This window comes from Cydia amplana, chromosome 15, assembly GCF_948474715.1.
Source record: "Cydia amplana chromosome 15, ilCydAmpl1.1, whole genome shotgun sequence".
Classification (NCBI taxonomy): domain Eukaryota; kingdom Metazoa; phylum Arthropoda; class Insecta; order Lepidoptera; family Tortricidae; genus Cydia; species Cydia amplana.
Window position 1 is genome coordinate 1,638,034 of NC_086083.1, and position 21,349 is coordinate 1,659,382.

The following is a 21,349-nucleotide window of genomic DNA, read 5'->3' on the forward strand; positions in this document are numbered from 1 at the left end:
TGTCTCTAAAAGTCAGAACTAAAATAAATGTTTGACGATCTTTTTGTGAAATTATTAGATTTGATCTATATAATAATCCAATGTTATTATATTAACATCAATAAATTGCTCTGATAATTAGATTAAGACCTATGTATGTAATACATTAAAGTTCATAAGTGCTTGTTGATGAATAAAGTATATTTTGAATTTGAATTTGAATAAATAAGTAAAAGAATTTTAATTTCATAATAAGTAACAAATATTAATAACCCTTAAAATAATAAGTAAATAGTTTTACCTTAGAGATGTATAGAGTTTTCAAAAGTTGAAGTCCTATATCATTGGAAGATTAATTAAAGGCAAGAAACAAAAATAGATTAACATAATCCGAGATTTCATTCAACCAAGCATGAAGGGCAAATGCTTTTTGTCAGCGACAGTTGTTCCATTAGTATTAACGATTTACTAAAGTTTATTTGTCTAGTACATTTATTACCCACCTACGCACGCAAAGAATGTTCTAGCGCAAGAATATTTCTGGTATTCACGTGAAAATGCAGTTTGCTATTTCTAATATTTCTATGTGACAATTTGTGGAAAATGTCCTGATGCCGAAAGGCCATAGTCTAGTCAATGAGGTCATCAGTTGTTATTTAGAAGGTGTTGTCTAAACTATTATATTTCTCAATTTATCCACCAACAAATAATAAGTATTAAATATTCTACTTGCGATCAATAGCTAAAATTACATTACTTAAATAAGTCTTCTTCTTCTTTCTCCGTGCCTCTTCCCATTTCATTTGGGGTCGGCCCTCTGAATATGCTTCCGCCATTTGGCTCTGTCATAGTAGGTTGCTGGTATTTCTAGCGACTGTATCTCCAGGTTTCTCCACCAGGTGGCTTTTGGGCGTCCTGATAGTTGTTTGCCATGTCAATTTCAAGAGCAATTTTTACCGAGTGATCTTTTTCTCGACGCATTACATGTCCGTACCATCGGAGTTGGCTTTCGTGGAGTTTGTCTGGGATTGGCGTGACTTTAAAACTGACTCTAATCTAACATGAAATCTTCATGTTCATAGAAGAAATAAGTAGGATTAAGTATATTAATAAATATTTCAGATTACAGTTATAAATATGTATTACTAAAACTAGACTAGTTACTTTATCAACAGGGTTAAACAAGTGGAGGTCATTTCAGTGACGTTATAAATAATTTTAAATAGTCACATTACACACCTAATACACACCTAAACATCTTGGAAGGCAGGATTGAAAAGACAAAAGAAGAAGGGAAACCTATAATGACTTATCTCAGGCAAATAAAAAATAATTCGTCGTATGAGAAAATCAAAAGACTGGCACAAAAACGAAATGATTGGCGATTACTCCACCGACAAGAGCAAAGCTCTTAAGTTATGATGATGATGACGTGACACGTGTTAGTTAAGTTTTTGTTGTTTTAAAAAAGAATGTATTATGTTTTATTTTTTTCTAAACGGGGAAGGTAATTACTTAATTAGTATTTAATTACACATCCACTTCTCCATTGATCGGTGTATCCATTGCTTTGTTGGCTCGTACATTTTACTGCACCATTATTATTTATTGGCCGGCACTAAGCGGCTGTAATAGAGACCTAAGCGGTAACTGCAGCATTTCTGTCCTAGAGTGCAAAGCGGATACTTTCGGGTTAGTTCTACTTAACGCAGACATTTCGGTACGCTTACCTACTCATTACAAGGTGGCCCAAAAATAGTTTGAAGTTTTTTTAAGTGCATACTATTGATTTTAACAAAGGTTTGCGTTTGTGTATCAAAGCCAAAGTAAAATAATTTGAAAGATTATAAGTACGTTTTGTCTCAGTCAAATTATTGTAGTTTTCATTTTAATACCTTTTTGTAAAATATGTGTAAGTAAGAAAATTATTCCTAAAAATTTGCCTACGTATTTTTGGGCCACCCTATGTTGTATATGTTAATATACAATTGTTAATGTAATGTAATAATTGTAGAGGTTTTCGACGCGTCTTTGACCGAAATATATAATACAATAATTTAATTCGTTCCCTAAATATGTTAAGCATAAACTCTTTCAGTTGCTTTGATATTTTCACGAGATCAATCTTTAAATTCTAGACGTGCGTTGTTAATATCCAGTTAAATTGAAGTGATGAACGAAACGATTCATCTGCGTTTAAGATACGTCACCTTGCCACTGAAACACATTAAATACACAATTCCAAAAGCAATCAACTAAACTTCAGTCATACCAGAACATTAAACGAGTGAATCAACAGCTGGGGGCCGATTCGGATTAAACAATTTGACATGATTATCTTGATCAAAACAAGATAATCATGTCAAATTGTTTAATCCGAATCGGCCCCCATGAACACCCCTTGACCATGAACACCAATCAGCGTTAGCGGCTCACTCTGATTGGTGCTGAGGAAATGCGTTACGTATCAAAATGATATAAAAGTACATTTTTGGGCGTAAAGGATATGACAATGAATATATACTTACGTTTTCAACCAAAAGGTACCACATTGTCGGTTGTCGATAAGGTTGATTTCAAATTGAAGCTATATGGAAATAGCGCCTTGTTGACAACCGACAATAAGTAACCTTTTGGTTGAGAATGGCACATATGTATATGAACTTATGAACATATATGTATTTTATCGGAGAAAATCACCGAACGAAATTTGCTCTATTCAGATGAGAAGCCAAAATTAGTACGTCAACACGCACAAAACAAAACACGTTCGGGAACAAAACGTATTCATAATATTCAAACCTCTCGTTCTATCAAACAAGATTCTTTCGTTATAAAGTATAGTAAATTTCTTATGAAAAACCATATAAAATTAGGATTTCTTAGTGAAGTAAGTATTAGTTAAAATTGTAATTATTGTAACGAACACATCCGTGGCAGCCTCGGAATCCGTGACGTAGCGGATAAGCTGCAGGAAAGTCGCCTCCGATGGTATGGCCATATACGCCGCAGACCGGTAGACTACGTCGGAAATAGATGCCTGAATCTCACTGTCCAAGGCCCTAGATCACGCGGCCGCGGTAGGCCTAAGAAGCGCTGGCTGGACGTCGTGACAGCGGTCATGCAAGAGAACAATCTCACACATGAGGATGCCGAAGACCGGGCAAAGTAGAGAAGACTAAGCAGGAAAGCGGACCCTGGCGCTAGGCCGGGAAAACGCTAGGTTGAAGAAGAAGATTCTGCTAGTACTACTTTTTAGTATAAAAGAAGTATTTAGTTTTAGTTCTATGTGTTAAGTATTTGATTCATATACACAAACATATTGGTTTAAACCCTTGAATTTTTGGAAGAGCGGGGTTTTCTGTCACAAGCACATCGGTTGCTTAAAAGAAGATCCCAACCTATCACTCGTAACACTTGTACGAAAACCAATAAATATTTTTAATTTTCATGTTTTCAAAATGGTTACCACAGAATCAGCTCCGGAGTCGTTAAACTATCAATACACAGTCTAGACCTGGAAGCTGTCATGTCCATCGACATTGCGTCACGTCTACCGACTCGTCTGGGTCGATCCTGGTTATGTCATGCGGTTTGTGAATTAAACGGATCAATGACCTGGCTCATTTGTGCTGGTTTAATCGGTGTACTCGGCATTTATAGAATACTAGCGACCCGCCCCGACTTCGCACGGGTTAACAAATTATACATAAACCTTCCTCTTGAATCACTTTATCTACTAAAAAAAACCGCATCAAAATCCGTTGCGTATTTTTAAAGATCTAAGCATACATACAGACAGACAGACAGCGGGAAGCGACTTAAAGAACTTTATAATATAAACTTTATTTATCCAAACATAAAAATACAGTAAAAAGACAAATAAATAACTTATGAACTAAATACAACTATGAATAATACTAAATTAAAACTAACAATCCTAAATATATGTAAAATAAAACAAGGAATATAAAAACTACTGAAAGAGGCCTCCCCGCGCTACCCCCAGTGCAAGCGACTTTGTTTTATACTACTTATGTAGTGATAATAAGATTTATTCAGGACGCTTATACAAGAAAGTTTTACAAAAACATGTCACAAAAACGATTTAAAACGCCGCTGAAAAGGTTTCCACTCAGCTTGGTGTCAAGGTATCTTATGAATACCTTAACGCCGGTCTTCCCTGGAAACCCATAAAAAAAATTAACTTGTGTTAAGGCAATACCTATTTAAAAAAGACTTGCGTAAACTTTATCTTTATAAATCAATACCAATATCAATACATATTATAAAGCGAAGTCCCCTCCGCGTCTGTCTGTCTGTATGTTCGCGATAAACACAAAAACTACTGTACGGTTTTCACCTATTAATAGAGTGATCCTTGAGGAAGGTTTTGGTGTATAATTTGTAAAGGTTTTGTGTAAATTCGTTGAACCATCCGTGCGAAGGCGGGTCGTTAGTAAAAATATAAAATAAAATATACGTACTGGGATTACTCCGAATATAATACACGATAGTTTTTAGCAAATGTATGTCTATGTCATCATTTGGATCATCAGCTCGGCGGCGGTATCATGGTCGCATTTTTACGTCATGTCATGCGTCACTTTCGCACTTACATACTTAGAATGTGACAGGCATGATGACAGATGATAAAACACCGACCATCTTAGTCCTACAGGTGATCTTAATCATGTGCTATGCTTAAACATGCTGTCCAATGCTGTCTTTAACTGAGAAGATGAGATGTATCTATTCGCATTACTGAGTTCTATTGACATGACGGAAGTGGTCTAATGGTTAATGTTTTTGTTAGCGTAAAACAACCCAACTACAGTCCTCTACAACTGTGGCCCACAAATTCAACACTTAATATTTTGAGTACCAAGACAAATTTTATTTTTAGAATTTTTCTGGGTGTCCGCCATTTATGAAAACTATGTTACTTACCTCAGAACTAATAGTACTAAGTACTAAGTAATTCAAATAATAGTCTCACCTAAATCAAAATATTTTAGTTGAACCATAGTTGGAAGATTTTGGACTCTAGTTGGGTTTTGGGTTGTACCTTACGTCTCTGGAGCATTTCTTTTCACAGAAGGCTAAAAATACGGCTCTGCTTCAATCAGAATTCGCGAACATACCATAAAACATGGCAGTCTCGCAGGTGGTCCACAATCAAAATGTTTATAGAAGCATACGTGATCAAATTCACGTGCTCCCAAAAAACAAGCGATAAAGCCAATGCGATTATGACATAGAGACTAGAGTGTTCGAGGTAACAGTCGACGTCAATGCTTCGCTCTTGCTCTTGGGCGTGATATATCACGTGGGTTGGAAGAGGATGGGTATAATATGAATCAAGGTGTGCTTTGCTGACTAGATTTAACAGTCCTTGAGAAATCAAGCAAAATGTCCTCAGGTTTTGACTCGGTTGAATATGAATAGGTTACATATAATGTTTTGTGCCAAAAAAAGGATGTTATCAATCAATCCCATTCACCTGAATCTAGAGAAGAATGGGTAGTACCATTCCATTGGTTATTGCCAATATCTACCACTCCACTTTTTAAAAAGCAATCCACTCGGCAAAATTCACCATGCATTGATTCTGGTATTGATAGAGTATCACGCCCCTAACGGGTTAAGTATATATGCTTCTTCTGACAAGTCCCATCACCACCCACCACGTAGGATCCATCCACGTAGAATCGTATCCATCGTGTGTATAACCCCTTATTCAAATAGTAATAAACAATAATACCTTACAATAAACCTATCATATGTGTGTAGGTCAATAATGGGTAAAAATCAGTTGTGCAATAGAGCAGAAAAATCATTCTCAAAAAAAAAAAATGCAAAATTTGACTAAAATTTGATCAAGATCCATAAATTAAAGTTTATGACAAAAACAAACAAGATGTTAAGGATGACGTCTCAAATACCAAGGATCCCGAACACCTATCCAATGACGTCGCACTGACGTCACGCGTGTCCGGTTACCTGGCCGGCCTTCCATCGCTTTCATTAAGGCCGCGATAAAATTATCGTATGACGCGTCTCACACGTTACGCCTATCCCGATATCTATTCGGACGAAAATAACTGTACAAGATGTTTGAAACGCCCATTCCTGAGTTCGTCCGTGAACTTTGTGTTTCGTGTCTTTGGACGATGGTCCGTTTGCCTTTTGATTGAAATAATGGTCCACTAGGACACTGGCGTTTGCCAGATGAAAAAAAGTACTTTTTTCCTAATGATAGTTAATTGTATCTTATCTATTAACTAGTTTTGTAATAATAAAGTGTTTATTGTTTATTTATGATTATGAGTAGGTACTTACAAATTATTAGACCACTAGAAAAGGGCACAGTTTTGTTAGCTATCTAGCTCTGGTTTGATTTTGTGATTTTCATTTGTTAACTTATCAATTAGGTAGTTATTATATTAGTAATTACAAAGCTCACCAAAAAGGTTTCAAAAAAATATTTATCAATATGAATAAATAGTTCAAAAGTGGCTATTTTACTACACTCTTGACTTCTGTGAGATCCTGGAAAGCTAACCTTGAATCATGAGTCGATTTTATAGATCATATCTCAAAAATATATCCAGCCAAAAAGATTTATAGGCCATAAACGATTTTTTCAGTTGTTTACCTACAAATCAGATGAAGTGTTTCTCTCTGACATCTGTTGGTTTATTAATATCTTCGCAGATTTTACATTTTACGCTAGTCTGGGACGGGGTTTTGTTCGTCTGTCTGAATCATACAATTATAGCTCATTTTCTTTATGAGAGAATTTATTAGTTAAGTAAATCTCGTCTCAACCAGTAAACATAGATACCTAGTCTTTTAAGATGTAGTATTTGACCGTCGAACCTCGGGTTTCAACGGGTAGACTTTAAAATGTGTGACATCATCATAAAGGCAGACGATGAACAATTTATCATATGCACTACTTACATAAAACACTAAATATAATCCGTATATATTAGAGTATATACACGTATATGGTATATGATAGTCTAGGCTAGGAAACGGATTTACCTTCACATTTAACAAAAATCTAATTTAAACTGTGTTGTGAGACAGTACGTCACTCGCGCGACATGTTTCGGAGAGCCTAGGTCTCCTTTCTCAAGCAAATGTCGCGCGAGTGACTAAAAACAAGTTAGTCCAAACCGTAAAATTATTCAAAATGAATAAAAATATTTAAGTTCAAATGTTATAACTAGAGTTGGTTATTAAGCAAAAAGAGTTTTCAGGCGTCATAATTTTCTAATATTTCATTGAACAGCCATCAAAGGTTAAAAAAAGTGAGAAAGCATTGCATTACAAGTAAATAATGCATTCAATCAAACCCAATAACTTTACCACTCTTGGTTTAAAAAAAACTTACCAGAATATTTTTTAATTCCAGAGTGAATCCTGCGACTCCGGCGAATGGGGTTGGTCGGGTCTTGAAGAGGCAGGATGCGGGGGGCCGAAGATCCCCGGCCTCGTGTCGGCCTGCCTGGCGCATCTGCGGCGGCACGGCCTTAGGACCATTGGTCTCTTCCGAGTGTCGGCCTCCAAGAAGAGGGTTCGACAGGTAAGGCCAATATTTATGTACAAGGCCAAATATTTATGTATTTTGTATGATCTGCATCAAAGGGGTTGACATCAAACTACGCGTGAAAAATTTCTACCATTCTCTGATATAGGTTAACAATAAGAGATATGTAGACATAGAACAATTAAACTGTCGCAAGTGCCTTTGAACGCGAACTGTCGAAATAAATCTCTAATCGGAAAAATATTCGATATGCCTTTGAACTTTATTTTGAATCTTTCTTAAAGTACGTGCTGCTTATGCAATTTATGAAAAACAAGCAGGTCTAAAACTGTTTTACCAATTTATTTAATATTTCCATAGCAAATCCCATAAACTGTTCTTCAGATTCCGTTTTAAACTCCAAAATTAGGTCATCCAGAGTATACGAGAAACGTCTAAATCCGTCGATTTTATTCCCGACCGAAGTATCGAATGGGCCCCGTATCGATCGATATAGATTCAGACGCTTCTGACCTGGCAACGTGCTGCGAATAGTCCGGGGCCGATTTTGCTTCAACTTTTTGATAAGGTTTTGTTTAGTATTGGCTATATATGGCTAGTCTTTCGAGTCCAGTGTTTGACTCGGGTTTCCGACTCATATAATTTAGTCGAAATTATTTATGTTCAGTTATTTTCAACATCCCTTTTTTCCTTATTTTTATAGAGCGTGGAGCCCTTTTCAGAGAACTAATTTATTTACTTACGCAAAAATTAAAATATGTCTTTGAGGTACACAAATTACAGAATCACGTTTATTTTTTAGATCACTCCTATAAAATGTTTGACAGCGTCTTTATTCAGAGGTTCCTTTTGAGTTGCGCTTAAAAAGACACAATAAAGGACACGACTAATGTGACTAAACACTAGTTATGATCTGATTTTACTAGTAAAACGCATTTCGCTCTCACTGTGTTACGCGCGTGAAATACCTAATAAACACGATCCACGGTCGTATCGAAATATGACGACAACCATATCAAATTGTTAAAATAAAATCAGCCTTCAGACCACTCTGATCGCCAAGAATGGATTACATCGGATCTTAAAATTCATTCTGATGCTTTCTGCAATGAAAGTGTGTTTACGAAATTTCGCCAGCAACTTTTTTTATGCTGGTAGGATTCCAGCAAAAGATAGTAAAGTTTTTACGATTTGATTCGTGTAATTGTTTTAGATAATAAACAACACAATGCTAGAGGAAATTTCCGACTTCTACACAATTAAAATTATAAAAGAAACAAATCGTCAAGAGTAGGTATCTTCGAGTATTATGACCCGAATACCTAGCCTTGCAAAAATTGTAGCAATTCCCATTTGGCGCCAGGAATGTAAATGTACGAGTACTACACTTTTTTCAGTTCTATGTTTGCAGTTTTTCCATGAATCCCTATAATATTATGAACGCGAAAGGAACTTAGAAGTTCGAGAACGGATTATCTATCATCATCATCCCAAAGGCGAAGTCACGGGCAGAAGTATAATGTAATTTGACAGACGATCTTAAGTGATGAAAGTGACTTTCCCAATACCACGGAGTAAATAATAGTACTAGGTACAGAAGATTCACTCTCTAATAAAGCGCATCTATTACGACAGATATGACCGCTAGGTGGAGCAGGCGCGAGCAGGCGTCCGTTCCAAAGCGGTGCGCGGCAACTACTATGGCTAGACACCAAAATTGGTGTGAGCCGCATGTACTTATAGGTGCTTGTAGCGTCACGACGAAATCGTGGAATGAGCCACGCCTGCCAATACACGTTCCAGTGTTCAAGTGTTTGTTGGTATTGTTCCAGCTCCGTGAAGAGTGGGAGAGAGGGCAGGAAGCGGCGTTAGACGCGGCGGTGTGTCCGCACGACGTCGCAACTTTACTAAAGGAGTTCCTCCGGGACCTGCCGGATCCACTGCTCTGCAGGGACCTGTACTCTGCCTTCTTGTGCACTCAAAGTAAGTCCAGCGAGTGAAGAAGCGGCGTTAGACGCGGCGGTGTGTCCGCACGACGTCGCAACTTTACTAAAGGAGTTCCTCCGGGATCTGCCGGATCCGCTGCTCTGCAGGGACCTGTACTCTAGCTTCTTGTGCACTCAAAGTAAGTCCAGCGAGTGAAGAAGCGGCGTTAGACGCGGCGGTGTGTCCGCACGACGTCGCAACTTTACTAAAGGAGTTCCTCCGGGATCTGCCGGATCCGCTGCTCTGCAGGGACCTGTACTCTAGCTTCTTGTGCACTCAAAGTAAGTCCAGCGAGTGAAGAAGCGGCGTTAGACGCGGCGGTGTGTCCGCACGACGTCGCAACTTTACTAAAGGAGTTCCTCCGGGACCTGCCGGATCCACTGCTCTGCAGGGACCTGTACTCTGCCTTCTTGTGCACTCAAAGTAAGTCCAGCGAGTGAAGAAGCGACGTTAGACGCGGCGGTGTGTCCGCACGACGTCGCAACTTTACTAAAGGAGTTCCTCCGGGATCTGCCGGATCCGCTGCTCTGCAGGGACCTGTACTCTGCCTTCTTGTGTACTCAAAGTAAATCCAGCGAGTGAACGAGAGAGGAAGTGTTCAGAGCTGTAAGTGGGATGAAGAGAGACGTGGCGGTGTATCCCGACGTCGCAACTTTACTAAAGGAATTCCTCCGGGACCTGCCGGATCCACTGCTCTGCAGGGACCTGTACTCTGGCTTCTTGTGTACTCAAAGTAAGTCCATTTTTCCTGCTCAGTAGCTCTTAAATCCTATGAAGAATTTAACTTTAATTGTCTTATGAAGTTCAATTGTTCAATCCAGCGGGTAAATTCTCAGCAACAGCTTGTACCTACACGGTGATTTTTGATAGCTGCAATATAGTTCTTAACTTTTCTGCTTTAATAAAGTTTATTGGTCCGATCATCTTACCTCCTTCTTAATTTTTGCTACGATTTTAAAATGCGTTATTTATTATAGAATACTACTTTTTGTGTACCTTTATACACAAAACAGAAATGCCAATTGCCTGGTAGTTTCAAGTTTAGTTCCTATTTTGCATGTTTTTAAGTCCCGCATTGAAATCATAATTTAAATTTCCAGAAATCCGCAACCGTCGGCTCCAATGGGAAGCCCTGAAGCTAATAGTCCAGCTGCTGCCTGCAGCGCATAGGGACACTTTAAACGCATTACTGTCTTTCCTGTCGCAACTGGCTACGCACTCCGAGGACGACAGACAGCCTGGCAACAAGATGGATGCCGCGAACCTGGCCACTATCTTCGCGCCGAATATACTGCATAATAATAAGCCCAATGAGGCCGCTAGGTAAGTTATTACTTTGTGCAAGGAACGTTACTTTCCAAGACTAAAACTCATATTGTTAAACCTCGATAAGCCGAGAAACACGATGGTTATAAAACAAACAAATGTCTATTCCTAGACGTAGGAGGTGTATTATAGAAGCGAAGTTTCTTCAAGAGAAGATAGATAAAGATAGTTTATTTTCCAAGTAGACATATTACAATGCGCTTATGAACGTCAAATAGAGCAACTCCAGCTCTAACCCTACACCTCTGACCCGAGAAGATTTAAATCCCTCCTAAATGTTAGGTATATCCCAATATGTGTAAAGTTCTGAGAGGTCTCGCAATGGACCTGAAATTTCAAGGAAACTGCAATCAACCTCTATCTTGTCTAGTTCACTTGAAGCGACTGAAAATGTACGTATCATAATCATCAGCTACTTACATAAATCCTGTATGTGCAGTTTATATAGTTATATAGTTATGAAGATACAGGCCCCGTAGACAACATGCCAATCGCTAACGCTCCGTAGCGAACGAAACGCAACTATCACTGCCACACTAATATGGAAGAGTGATAGAGAGACACAAAGTGATTCGATGGCGAAGCGATAGCGATCGTCATCTTGGCTAGGCCGCCTGATCATAATGTATTTTCTATCAATTCCAGTGCGGAACAGCTGTCGGAGCGGGTAGATGTGATCAACGTGGTCCGGCAACTGATCGAGCGACAAGGCGAGTTGTGGACGTTGCCGGCCGAGTTGTTACACGAAGCCTACATCCATCTGGCGCATATGGCTCCAGCGCATTTGGACTCTCTGCTGCTGCGGAGATCAGAGTAAGTGCTGAGTGGGGATTCCTTTAGAGGTCTTCAGAGCAGGGATGTTGCGAACATCCGCATCCGCATCCGCAACGGCGGAACATCCGCATTATTTTCAACATCCGCATCCGCATCCGCATCCGCATAAAATCGATGCGGAGCTTATGCGGATGCGGATGTCGAACAAGTCGGTACAGGAACGTTTTAGCGGCGGCGTAAGTGCTAGGTAATTTCGTCATTACCTATAACGAAATCGTCTAGATCCAGAAAAGTCGGCGAAGTTACTGTTTATTAAATATAACGCACCTATATTCTTGCTCAAATACTAAACGTTTGGTTTTTTTAAATAAAAAAATACTAAAAATGTAATATTTGACGTTTTCTAAGTACCTAATCTTGACATCCGCATCCGCATCCGCTTCCGCGGATGTGAGCCTTTAAAAATCCGCATCCGCATCCGCATCCGCGGATGTCAAAAAATCTGCATCCGCAACATCCCTGCTTCAGAGGCATGAAGGAGTATTAATAGATTCCCAAAATTTGACTTGCGTGCATGACACATTCAGTAAAACCATGAGCATATTTTATGATTAGAATATTGAAAGCCAAAAGCAAAAGAACAATGATATTTAATTACACAAACGGGTCTAACGCGATATAATTTCATTGTTTTTACCTTTAATTCCGACGTTTCAGCTGAGTTGCACCAGCTGTGGTCACGGAAAGACTGACGTCTCAACAAATGTCAACGGAGATATTAATAAAACACCACTAAACTACCCGAAATTAGTTAATAAAAATGTTCGGGGTAGACAAAGAAATTGCAGCTACCCGTCAAAGTTTAATGTTTATTGTCCACGGCACGACACACAACCGAAGATATATCCGCTGGTTATATCGCGTTAGACCCGTTTGTGTAATTAAATATGTGTACAAAACGCGAGAGTTTAAAGTGTTATATAAAAGAACAATGAGTCTAAAAACTATTGTAAGGACTGAGGTATTTTAAATAGATCTGCTTTGGACGACCCTTGCGACTAATGCTCCTAGAATTTAGCGGCTCACTGTACAAGAAAAACTTGTCCACCGCTGAGAAATGAAAGAGCTGATAATCTCAACCAATCCCGTCAATCACTATCGTAACCATAGATCCATACCGGTAATTACTTCGTGTTTCAAGACAGTTGAACTTTTGCAATACTTTTGATACCTATTCGCTATGTGCACGACTGGTGCTGCCCTCATTTTGTCGGCGGTAGAAACGTTAAATCTTATGGAGTAAAAATAGTTCAAGCGGCTGCCGCTAGTACTAATGTCAGACATTCCATAAGATTACCTGTGTTTGTGACGATCAGCGCCACTTCCCCTCCACCGACTTCGCACCTTCCCAATTGTATTGTTGAACGTTTGTGTAATAGATGCGCGGCGGAAGCCAAGGAGTCGCTAGCGGACAGCGCGGCGCGGCGCGTGTGGTCGAGGGAACAGTTCCTGCATGGCGCCGCTGCTACCGGCGGGCCTAATGTTGGAACGCCCAGGTAATGACCTCTTTCAGAAACTTAGGGTCGTTTTAATAACAAAACTTCCGTGAAACAAAGACATATTAAATATATTAAAAACGGGTCACTCACGTATTTTAAGTCGAAAAACGCTCGACATGTTTCACCTCGTACCGAGAAGTGTCATCAGGAGCTTGCGTTTACGGTGACGGACCGGCGCAGACTGCGGGCCGTAGCTCTCCGCGCCCGATGACTCGGCGCAGGCGCCGGTGGCGGCAGGGGGGGCGAGAAACTACCCTCATTTATGGCATTATTGTCAAACGATGACTTAGGGTCGGTTGCACCAAACTGTTCGTATCGTTAAAGAGTTCGCTAAATTTTTATGTATGGTAAAAGTTTCATAGTAAAGCGCTGGGGCGTGCCGACTGACGTTGATCAGTCTGTCAAATGTGGTTGGTGCAACTGTCCCTTAGTTGTGCACTAAGTATAGATATTAAGAATGCCACGGATGAGATGGGTGACGCTGGACAGAAGAGAGAAAACGGGGAGAACCAGATCGCCCGTAGAGCGTAGAGCCAATACCCAGGCCAATAGCACAATAAGCACAGTAGCCTGGGACCATGTATATCAGTCACTGACAATCCAACCAGGCCAATTCTTTCATGAAACCGATGCTGCCAAAAATACGGGGGTGCGGTGGGACGAGGTGAGCGAATCCCGTGCCGTGATTGGTCCGTTCAAAGACACGGACCAATCACGGCACGGGATTGACTCGAAGATGGAGTAACGCTACCGTATGTGTGGCAGAGGGGGTAGCGCGACTATGCTATGTCTAGAGATTGGATTGTCTGTGATATCAGTTCACGTAAAGTCTACACCAGAAGTAGCTAAGCAGGTGTGGTCCTCAAAACGATCCTAACATAACTTTCGAGCGCACCTACACTATTTTCAAGAGAAAATTTAAATAATATTATTCCGCAGTGAGAAGACGTATTCGCGCAGTCGAAGGACGCGTGAAAATGCGTCGGATACTTCCTCGGGCTCCATCTCGTCTGCTATGACTATTATGACAAGGTACGATTTTTTTTTCTACCCTATCTGAGTGTCCCAATTCTGGGCAGGTCTATCCTCTCCCTTTGATTTCCGATTTGGTGTATCTTCCGACGATGCTACAATTTCAACAGTCTGTTAAGGAAGAATGTTCAGTGAAATAAATCCTTAAGAAATAATTCACCTAACCTACTACAATTTTCTATTCAGTCTACCTACTACAATTTTGAGGTGTGTAATGTGCATTATACCGAACAATAATATCGACAAGCGATCGTCAACCGTGTTCTAGCAAGTTAAAGGCGGTTTTTGTTTTTCTTTTTTCAAGGAGAAAACTGTGTCTAGGTAAATCTGAGGTAAATGAGATAATTTTGAGGTCTGAGGTGAAATTTAAATCTTCTTAAATTTTTATGTTCACTGAGCAATAATGGGCGTTTTTTTTTGTTGTCCCAAACACTTTTTTTTCAAATTTGGGATTTTTTATGTTATTTCTACTCAGAATCAGAACCATTCCGTCACCATTTTTCGTTTTTCATAGACTTTGTATGGTGGTCGCGTAATGGAAAGATCGAAAAATGTATGGAAATTTTGGGACCCTTTTTTTCCCCTATTAGGATAGAAAGAGCTCGTGATTCTGAGTAGAAATAACATAAAAAATCCCAAATTTGAAAAAAAAGTGTTTGGGACACCAAAAAAAAAACGCCCTAATATCGACAAGTGGCCGACAACTGTGTTCTGTCAAGTTCGTTCATTTAACTGTATTATTATTATAGTTTGTAGCTTTCTAATAGACCCCGAAGGCTAATCCTATTGTCTATTGTTAAGAAAAACCGCTCGTGCCACGTGCCACAACCACCTGCATAAAAAATCGGTACTTCGGTTACTGAGTGCCGGCGAGTCGGACGCTACAGAACCAGTCTAAAATGTGTCATCGAGATGCGTAACAAGGGCGCGTTATCGGAGAGCGCACCTACACTGGTTTTTTGAGCGTTGGACTAGCCCGCGCTCAGGTGCCAAATAGAATCATTAGGACCCTTTTTTGCAGGTAAGTAGCACGTGCGGTTTTACTGAACAATAGACAATAGGATAAGCCTTCGGGGTCTACTAGAAAGCTACAAACTATACTAACATTTTTTTCCATTTGTCCAGGGTCAGAAGCAGTGCGGAAGAGTGCGGCAGCAGCGGCGTCGTGTGTCCCCCTTCCACCGCGCGGAGCGAGTCCGCGCCGGATTCTAATGACTCCGCTAGTGACTATACCGAGGTAGGTGCAGTTACAGATGTACGTACAGTCAGCATCAAATGATAGCTACGGCCAAAACGGCCAATTACATCGTAGCACACCTATGTTACCATAGACCAGGGATCGGAACCGGTTTTTTGCAAAAACTTAGAAATAACCATATTTTTCGAATTATTTTATACTCAAAATGTAGGACTCAGTTGTGTTTTTAGGTTACGACTTCGTAATATTAGATTGCCCAATTAGAAATGAAGTAATTAGCAAAGAACGAAAAAATACCGTTTCCGTTCCCATACAAAAAATACCGGTATCCGATCCCTGCCATAGACTATAGACTGATGTGCGGTTTAAGAGGAATTTCCTCCCGCGGACGCTCCGGCTGTGAAATGAGCTCCCTTCCGAGGTTTTCCCGAGGGTCTACAGTATGGGGTTCTTCAAAAAAGTAGTGTACAGGTTTTTAAAAAGGTCGGCAACGCGCATGTAACACCTCTGGAGTTGCAGGCGTCCATAGGCTACGGTGACTGCTTACCATCAGGCGGCCCGTATGCTTGTTTGCCACCGATGTGGTATAAAAAAAAGATATATTTGGCCGTCACTCTATTTCATTCGTCATTCTTGTACAGATCAAACAAATATTTCAGCCTGTATAATAATGCACTATATTCACTTTCATCGCTCTCTTTAAAATATCTACTCGTACTCTTGCGATAACTTGGTCGCGATAAAGTAGGATAAAGTCAATGGATGACTGTTATTGGCCTTATTTTTATGTAAGCATTAATATGTCTTAGTTATATTTACGGCTGTTGTCCTGAATACCAATAAAAAAAAAAAAAAAAAAGTGTTTCCTTTGACAAGTCGATTAGGTACACCAGCTCTAGTAGCACGGTCGCATTTTTATCATTTACCACCATGCCTGTCACGTTCTAACAAGTATGTAAGTGCGAAAGTGACGGGCTTAGTGATAGTGGATAAAAAATGGATCCGTGCTGAGCCCGCAGTCATTTGTTTCCAGACGCTGGGCGGGTCGGACGACGACAACTACGTGATCACCGCGTCCCTGCACATCCCGGCCGCGTTCCCCGCGCCCGCGGGGGCAGGGGGAGGGGGAGGGGGAGGAACCTCGCACCACTCCCCGCGCCCCGCGGCCCCGCCCCGGCGCCGCTCCACCTCCGGCTCTGAATCTTCAGGTATAGTACATTACTGCAGACGCCGGGAAAGAAGGGCTTGCCGGGTGAGTAGGTATAGCCGGCCGACCGTAGGGAGGCCGGATAGTGATACGAAGCCGGCAAGACCTTTTCACGGCTAGGCATGTATAGTGCTTTTCTCAAACATGCAATGAAATAAAAAAATACACCACTCAAAAAAACAAATTTATAATCTTTATAATAAAAATCCAACTTCACAACAAAAGTTTTTTAATTTTTCTTCCAATCCCGCTATAATTGTTTTTTTTTTTACGGAAGTCGTCCGTATTTCGCGTGTGTAGTGTTCGAATAGACCTTATTAGGGCCATTATACACAATCTGATAATAAGAATCTCAATTTCTATAAATAAAATAAATGCAGAGGATTTTAAATATTGTCTATGGTCTCTGGTGACTTACGTGTAGACAAAATTTTAAATTTATTCATCAACACATTGAATCATACAGATTCGTATTCTTAATATCAGTACGTTCGTGTATAACAGGCGTTAACACGGATATTTTGGTCCGATAACCATTCATTCACCAAAAATATAAAACAAAAAATATAATTCGGCTGTTTAGTCTGTTCATGGACACAGACCCCATGTTTACATTAGAATTAAAAAAAAAAAAATACTTCCCGGCCTAGGCCTTCAATTTCGTATGAAATTCCTTTACAGTTCTCTGGAGTTGCTCCGCCCTAAACGTGATACTTCGAAGCCTGATATAACGCCCGGAGCGACGACATTTCATTGCATGTTTGAGAAAAGTCTCTTTTCTCCCTTTTTCGTCACATCCTCAGCTAGAGTATGTGCGGAAAGAGAAGAGTCGTGGAATGTATGGCCTCCCTTACATTTCACGACTCTTCTCTTTCCGCACAGGTTCTCCTGCTGTGGAGCCCAGAACGCTTTCCGACTTTTCCTACTCTACTTCTATTCATACGGTTTTCTGTATCCTCTTTTGTGAAACCATTAGCATACAAGTCACCCTTCGCGACGTCCAGTCAGCCCTTCTCTTTTACTCTTGCCTTCTGTACCTGTCTTTTACGTGTCTTTTACCCTTGTAAATAGTAGGTTTACGGCTCATTTAGGCGGTGCGAGAACTCGCATGCAAGTTTCATTACATTGCATCATTTGATCGGTCGGCTGAATTGATGTAACCTCAATGGTCCGCAATGTAACTAAAATCGTATACGAGTTCGCGCGCCGTCTAAATAAGCCCTTACTTAGATTGGTAACGTCATTTATACGATCTCTTGGCTACCAATTACGTACAATCCCATTCCTTTCATTGCCTAAATCAATCATTTTCATATCAATTTTCTCCATAAGATAAAAAGAAAAACAATCTAAGGCCCACTTGCACCACCCCTCTAACTCAGGGTTAAGCAGTTAAACCGTTAACCTAATGTCAAAATGTACTAGTAACCATGGTAACTCCTGATTTAACCGGTTAATCCCGGGTTAGTGAAATGGTGCACGTGGCGCTTACAGATGTTTTCGTTTACAGCCAAGCGTGATTCAGCGGTAGGCTCGTCCCCAGCTTCAGCGTCAAGCGCGTCATCGCCACCAGCGTCGCCGCCGCCGTACGCGCTGCGCGTCACATTGACGTCCACGGGAGAATTGAGGAGGCCAGCGGATATCGACCGGCTTATGTCGCTAGGAAGGTTGGTACTCATATCTTATGAAAAAAAAAAAAAAAAAAAAAGTTTATTGTATAAATTTAGACATACAGTAAATCACGTCCCTGTGTCCTGATCTAGGAAACCCTGTGTTACAGGACCCAGTTTCGTTACTTATACTAGTTTCTTAATCTGTATATTGGTAGGTACAAATTGTACAGAGAGTTACACTGTGTGTGTGTGTGTGTGTGTGTTAGTGTGTAAAAATGCATACTATAATATTTATGATAAGGAAGTATTATTTCAATGTTATTATTATAAAATGTATATCTATGTAAGTATTGTAAATATTTAATTAATTATTTATGGAAGAACAGCCTTATTATCTAGCATTGCCGACCTCGAAATTATCAACGTCGCACATTCTTTATTGTTGTTATCATACTCCATTGTGTAAGACTAGGCCTCAGGTTTACTAATGAATGGGCCAAAAACGTTTCCCAAAGTATCACATCCCAAACTATGTTTCCCAAATTATCATTTCCCAAAAAAATGTTTGGCAAAACAACTTATCGCAATTTTTCAGTTAGCAATAGTCTATTTTGGCAAGTTATTGTTTAGCAAATAATTACTTAGTCAAGTTTCATTTTACCAAGTATTATTTAGTCAAATGTATCATTAAGCATAACTTACATGTCCCAAAATATTACATGGCATACAATTTACATACCAATAATAGAGGGCCTGCAGTATTTTTATTTTTGCTTTCATTTGAAATACTTTATCCCGACCTTGGTTTTTTATCATTTTCATTATGTTTTACGCAAACGGATGTAATTTGTTGAACCATGAACATATCTGCAATAATATTTTAGAATTATATAAGGACCTAAAATAAAAATTAAGTAATTAAGATTCGGTAATCAATGGGATTGGCCGGTCAAAGTATTTAGCAGATGGCGCCAGCATAAATTGCTCTGTCAATCCCTAGAATTGTGTCAAATTCTTGTTTTTTATATAGAATTTTATGCCCTAGATGCCAGCCCTTTAAGCCAAATCTCATAGAACTCAACTAGAGAAGGGGCAAGCCCCGGCAAGCTATGATGGTGCCATCTATGCAAACCATTGACACTTGCCAATCCCATTCAGTGTAGTGTAACTGGTAAAGCGGTATCCAGACGGGATGATCAAATCGATCGATAACACATATCAGTGCGAGCGAGGTTGACAGCGATCGAGTTTACGCAGTTCCAAACGTAAACGTCAAGCGTAATCAGTAGGTAATTTCACAGTATCGTTATTTTAAAGATAAGAAAAAATAACAATGCTTGCAGCTGCACCTTTGTAAATTATTACATTTACCACCGCAAGCGAATAATTTAAATAAAACAATATAATAAATAACCACGTTTCATTTTCACACTAAGTATCAAAATAATATGAGTGCCGTATCGCTTCGGGGCGGTCTATCGTCCTACACTACCAAAACGTAATATCTAGAATATCAGTGAGATTAAATTTGAACCTTAATACTATGACGATACCGGTTGTTTTTCAATATGAATGTTGTACTGGCACGTGCTAAGTCGGGAGCAAGCGGTTTTGCGATAATAGAGACAATGGCCTTTGTTTGAAAGATTAAGGTTCGAAGCGAAAAGTTCACCTCAGAAGAGCCATACTATATAATATACCACGAGTTACTGACTGTGTCAAAACTGACATATACGCTAACGTGTGATGTGAGGGATGTGAGCTGCGTACCTCCCGCATTCTCAAACTGGCCATACCTTCTCACCGTACTGGTTTCATGACTCATTCTTTCGCCGTCCAGGCTAGCCGTCTTTGGAATTCACTCCCTCTAAATATTAGACAAGCTACTAGTAAGTTTTCTTTCAAGCGGATGTTACGTAAGCATTTGCTAAAGCAAGAGTTCGAATAATATCCATCATTATTATATTTATAGTATGTATTTTATAAATATGTGGTAGTTTATATATATTTTATTTATTTATGTAATTTATAAGTATAGTTTGCTTTTTTTTAACTCACTCAATATATTTTCTCTCTCTGCACCAATTGAAGGTATGTAAGGTGTGGCGTCAATGATACAACTGGTGGTGTCTAAATACGAATATATTCTGTTAAACTAACGCGTACATGTTATTATATACTACCACTACGTACGTGTGTGGGTGAGGCATAGTACACATACTACACCTCCCCCCTTGAAGAAAAAAAATGATTAAAATATAAAACTTAATCTATTTTTTTTTACGTAAGCATTGAATACATTGTAGTAAAACATTGATTACAAAAAAAAAGGATTGTACATGAAAACAATCAAAGCAGTAGATAAATTCAAATTTAAAAGAAAATTAGACACAGTTGAAATTCATGTGCTTATTAAATCAAAACAATTTAACTTACAATCAAAACGTACAATTGATATCAAAATTATGGCATAAAAATTTATAATATAAGAAAATATTTATGAATGCCTTGATGACGAATCGAACCACTTTATTTTAATTACCGTTATATAACTTACTCTATGAAATATACCTACTTAAATACACAAAAATAACTTCATTTACTTATTTATAAAATATATATTAAAATTAATGATAAACAAAATTTATTAAAAAAAAACTACTAATATGTATGTTAAGTCTAATAAAAATGAAAACACAAAAAAAAGATAAGCACTTAAAAACTACACTAGACATATTTATTGAACTAAATTCAAAAATTACAAGAACTATTTCCAAATTTAGTAGTGTATTCGTCAATACAATTCGTTTCCTCGTCCTTTTAAGTCTTACTTAGTTACAAACATAGGTTTGTTACTCGTCATTGGTACCTTATAATATCATTTCTAATTTTTTATTGTACATTATCAGTTCCTTGCAAGTTATTTTATTATGACGTCATTCATTTAAATATATTTTCTTTGTTTTATTTTATTTAATTTATTCATTTTTAGTGGCATATTTTATGCTTCACTGAAATCAAAGGGGTACGCAACGCTTTTACTTACGTGGTCGGCCGACCTTACTATAATTATTTATTTATTTGCTCAGGATACAAGGATATTTATTTTTAAGCGCG

At 39.0% G+C, this 21,349-nt stretch overlaps 1 protein-coding gene and 1 long non-coding RNA gene across 2 annotated transcripts in view; one reads left to right on the forward strand and one right to left on the reverse strand.

Annotated features, from left to right (window-relative positions):
- The window catches only part of LOC134654443 (uncharacterized), an 80,037-nt gene that overhangs the window by 53,111 nt on the left and 5,577 nt on the right, over positions 1 to 21,349 (forward strand). Inside the window, exons 5-13 of the mRNA XM_063509889.1 lie at positions 7,403 to 7,573; positions 9,370 to 9,520; positions 10,624 to 10,846; positions 11,495 to 11,662; positions 13,063 to 13,179; positions 14,122 to 14,214; positions 15,340 to 15,451; positions 16,446 to 16,620; positions 18,130 to 18,286. Coding sequence (XP_063365959.1) covers positions 7,403 to 7,573; positions 9,370 to 9,520; positions 10,624 to 10,846; positions 11,495 to 11,662; positions 13,063 to 13,179; positions 14,122 to 14,214; positions 15,340 to 15,451; positions 16,446 to 16,620; positions 18,130 to 18,286 — 1,367 coding nt within the window. The remainder of the gene's footprint in view (positions 1 to 7,402; positions 7,574 to 9,369; positions 9,521 to 10,623; positions 10,847 to 11,494; positions 11,663 to 13,062; positions 13,180 to 14,121; positions 14,215 to 15,339; positions 15,452 to 16,445; positions 16,621 to 18,129; positions 18,287 to 21,349) is intronic.
- LOC134654450 (uncharacterized) lies at positions 2,902 to 3,209 on the reverse strand. The gene is made up of 2 exons (XR_010097333.1): positions 3,123 to 3,209; positions 2,902 to 3,079 (listed from the first exon to the last, which is right to left on the reverse strand). It is a non-coding gene; the product is annotated as an uncharacterized LOC134654450 (long non-coding RNA).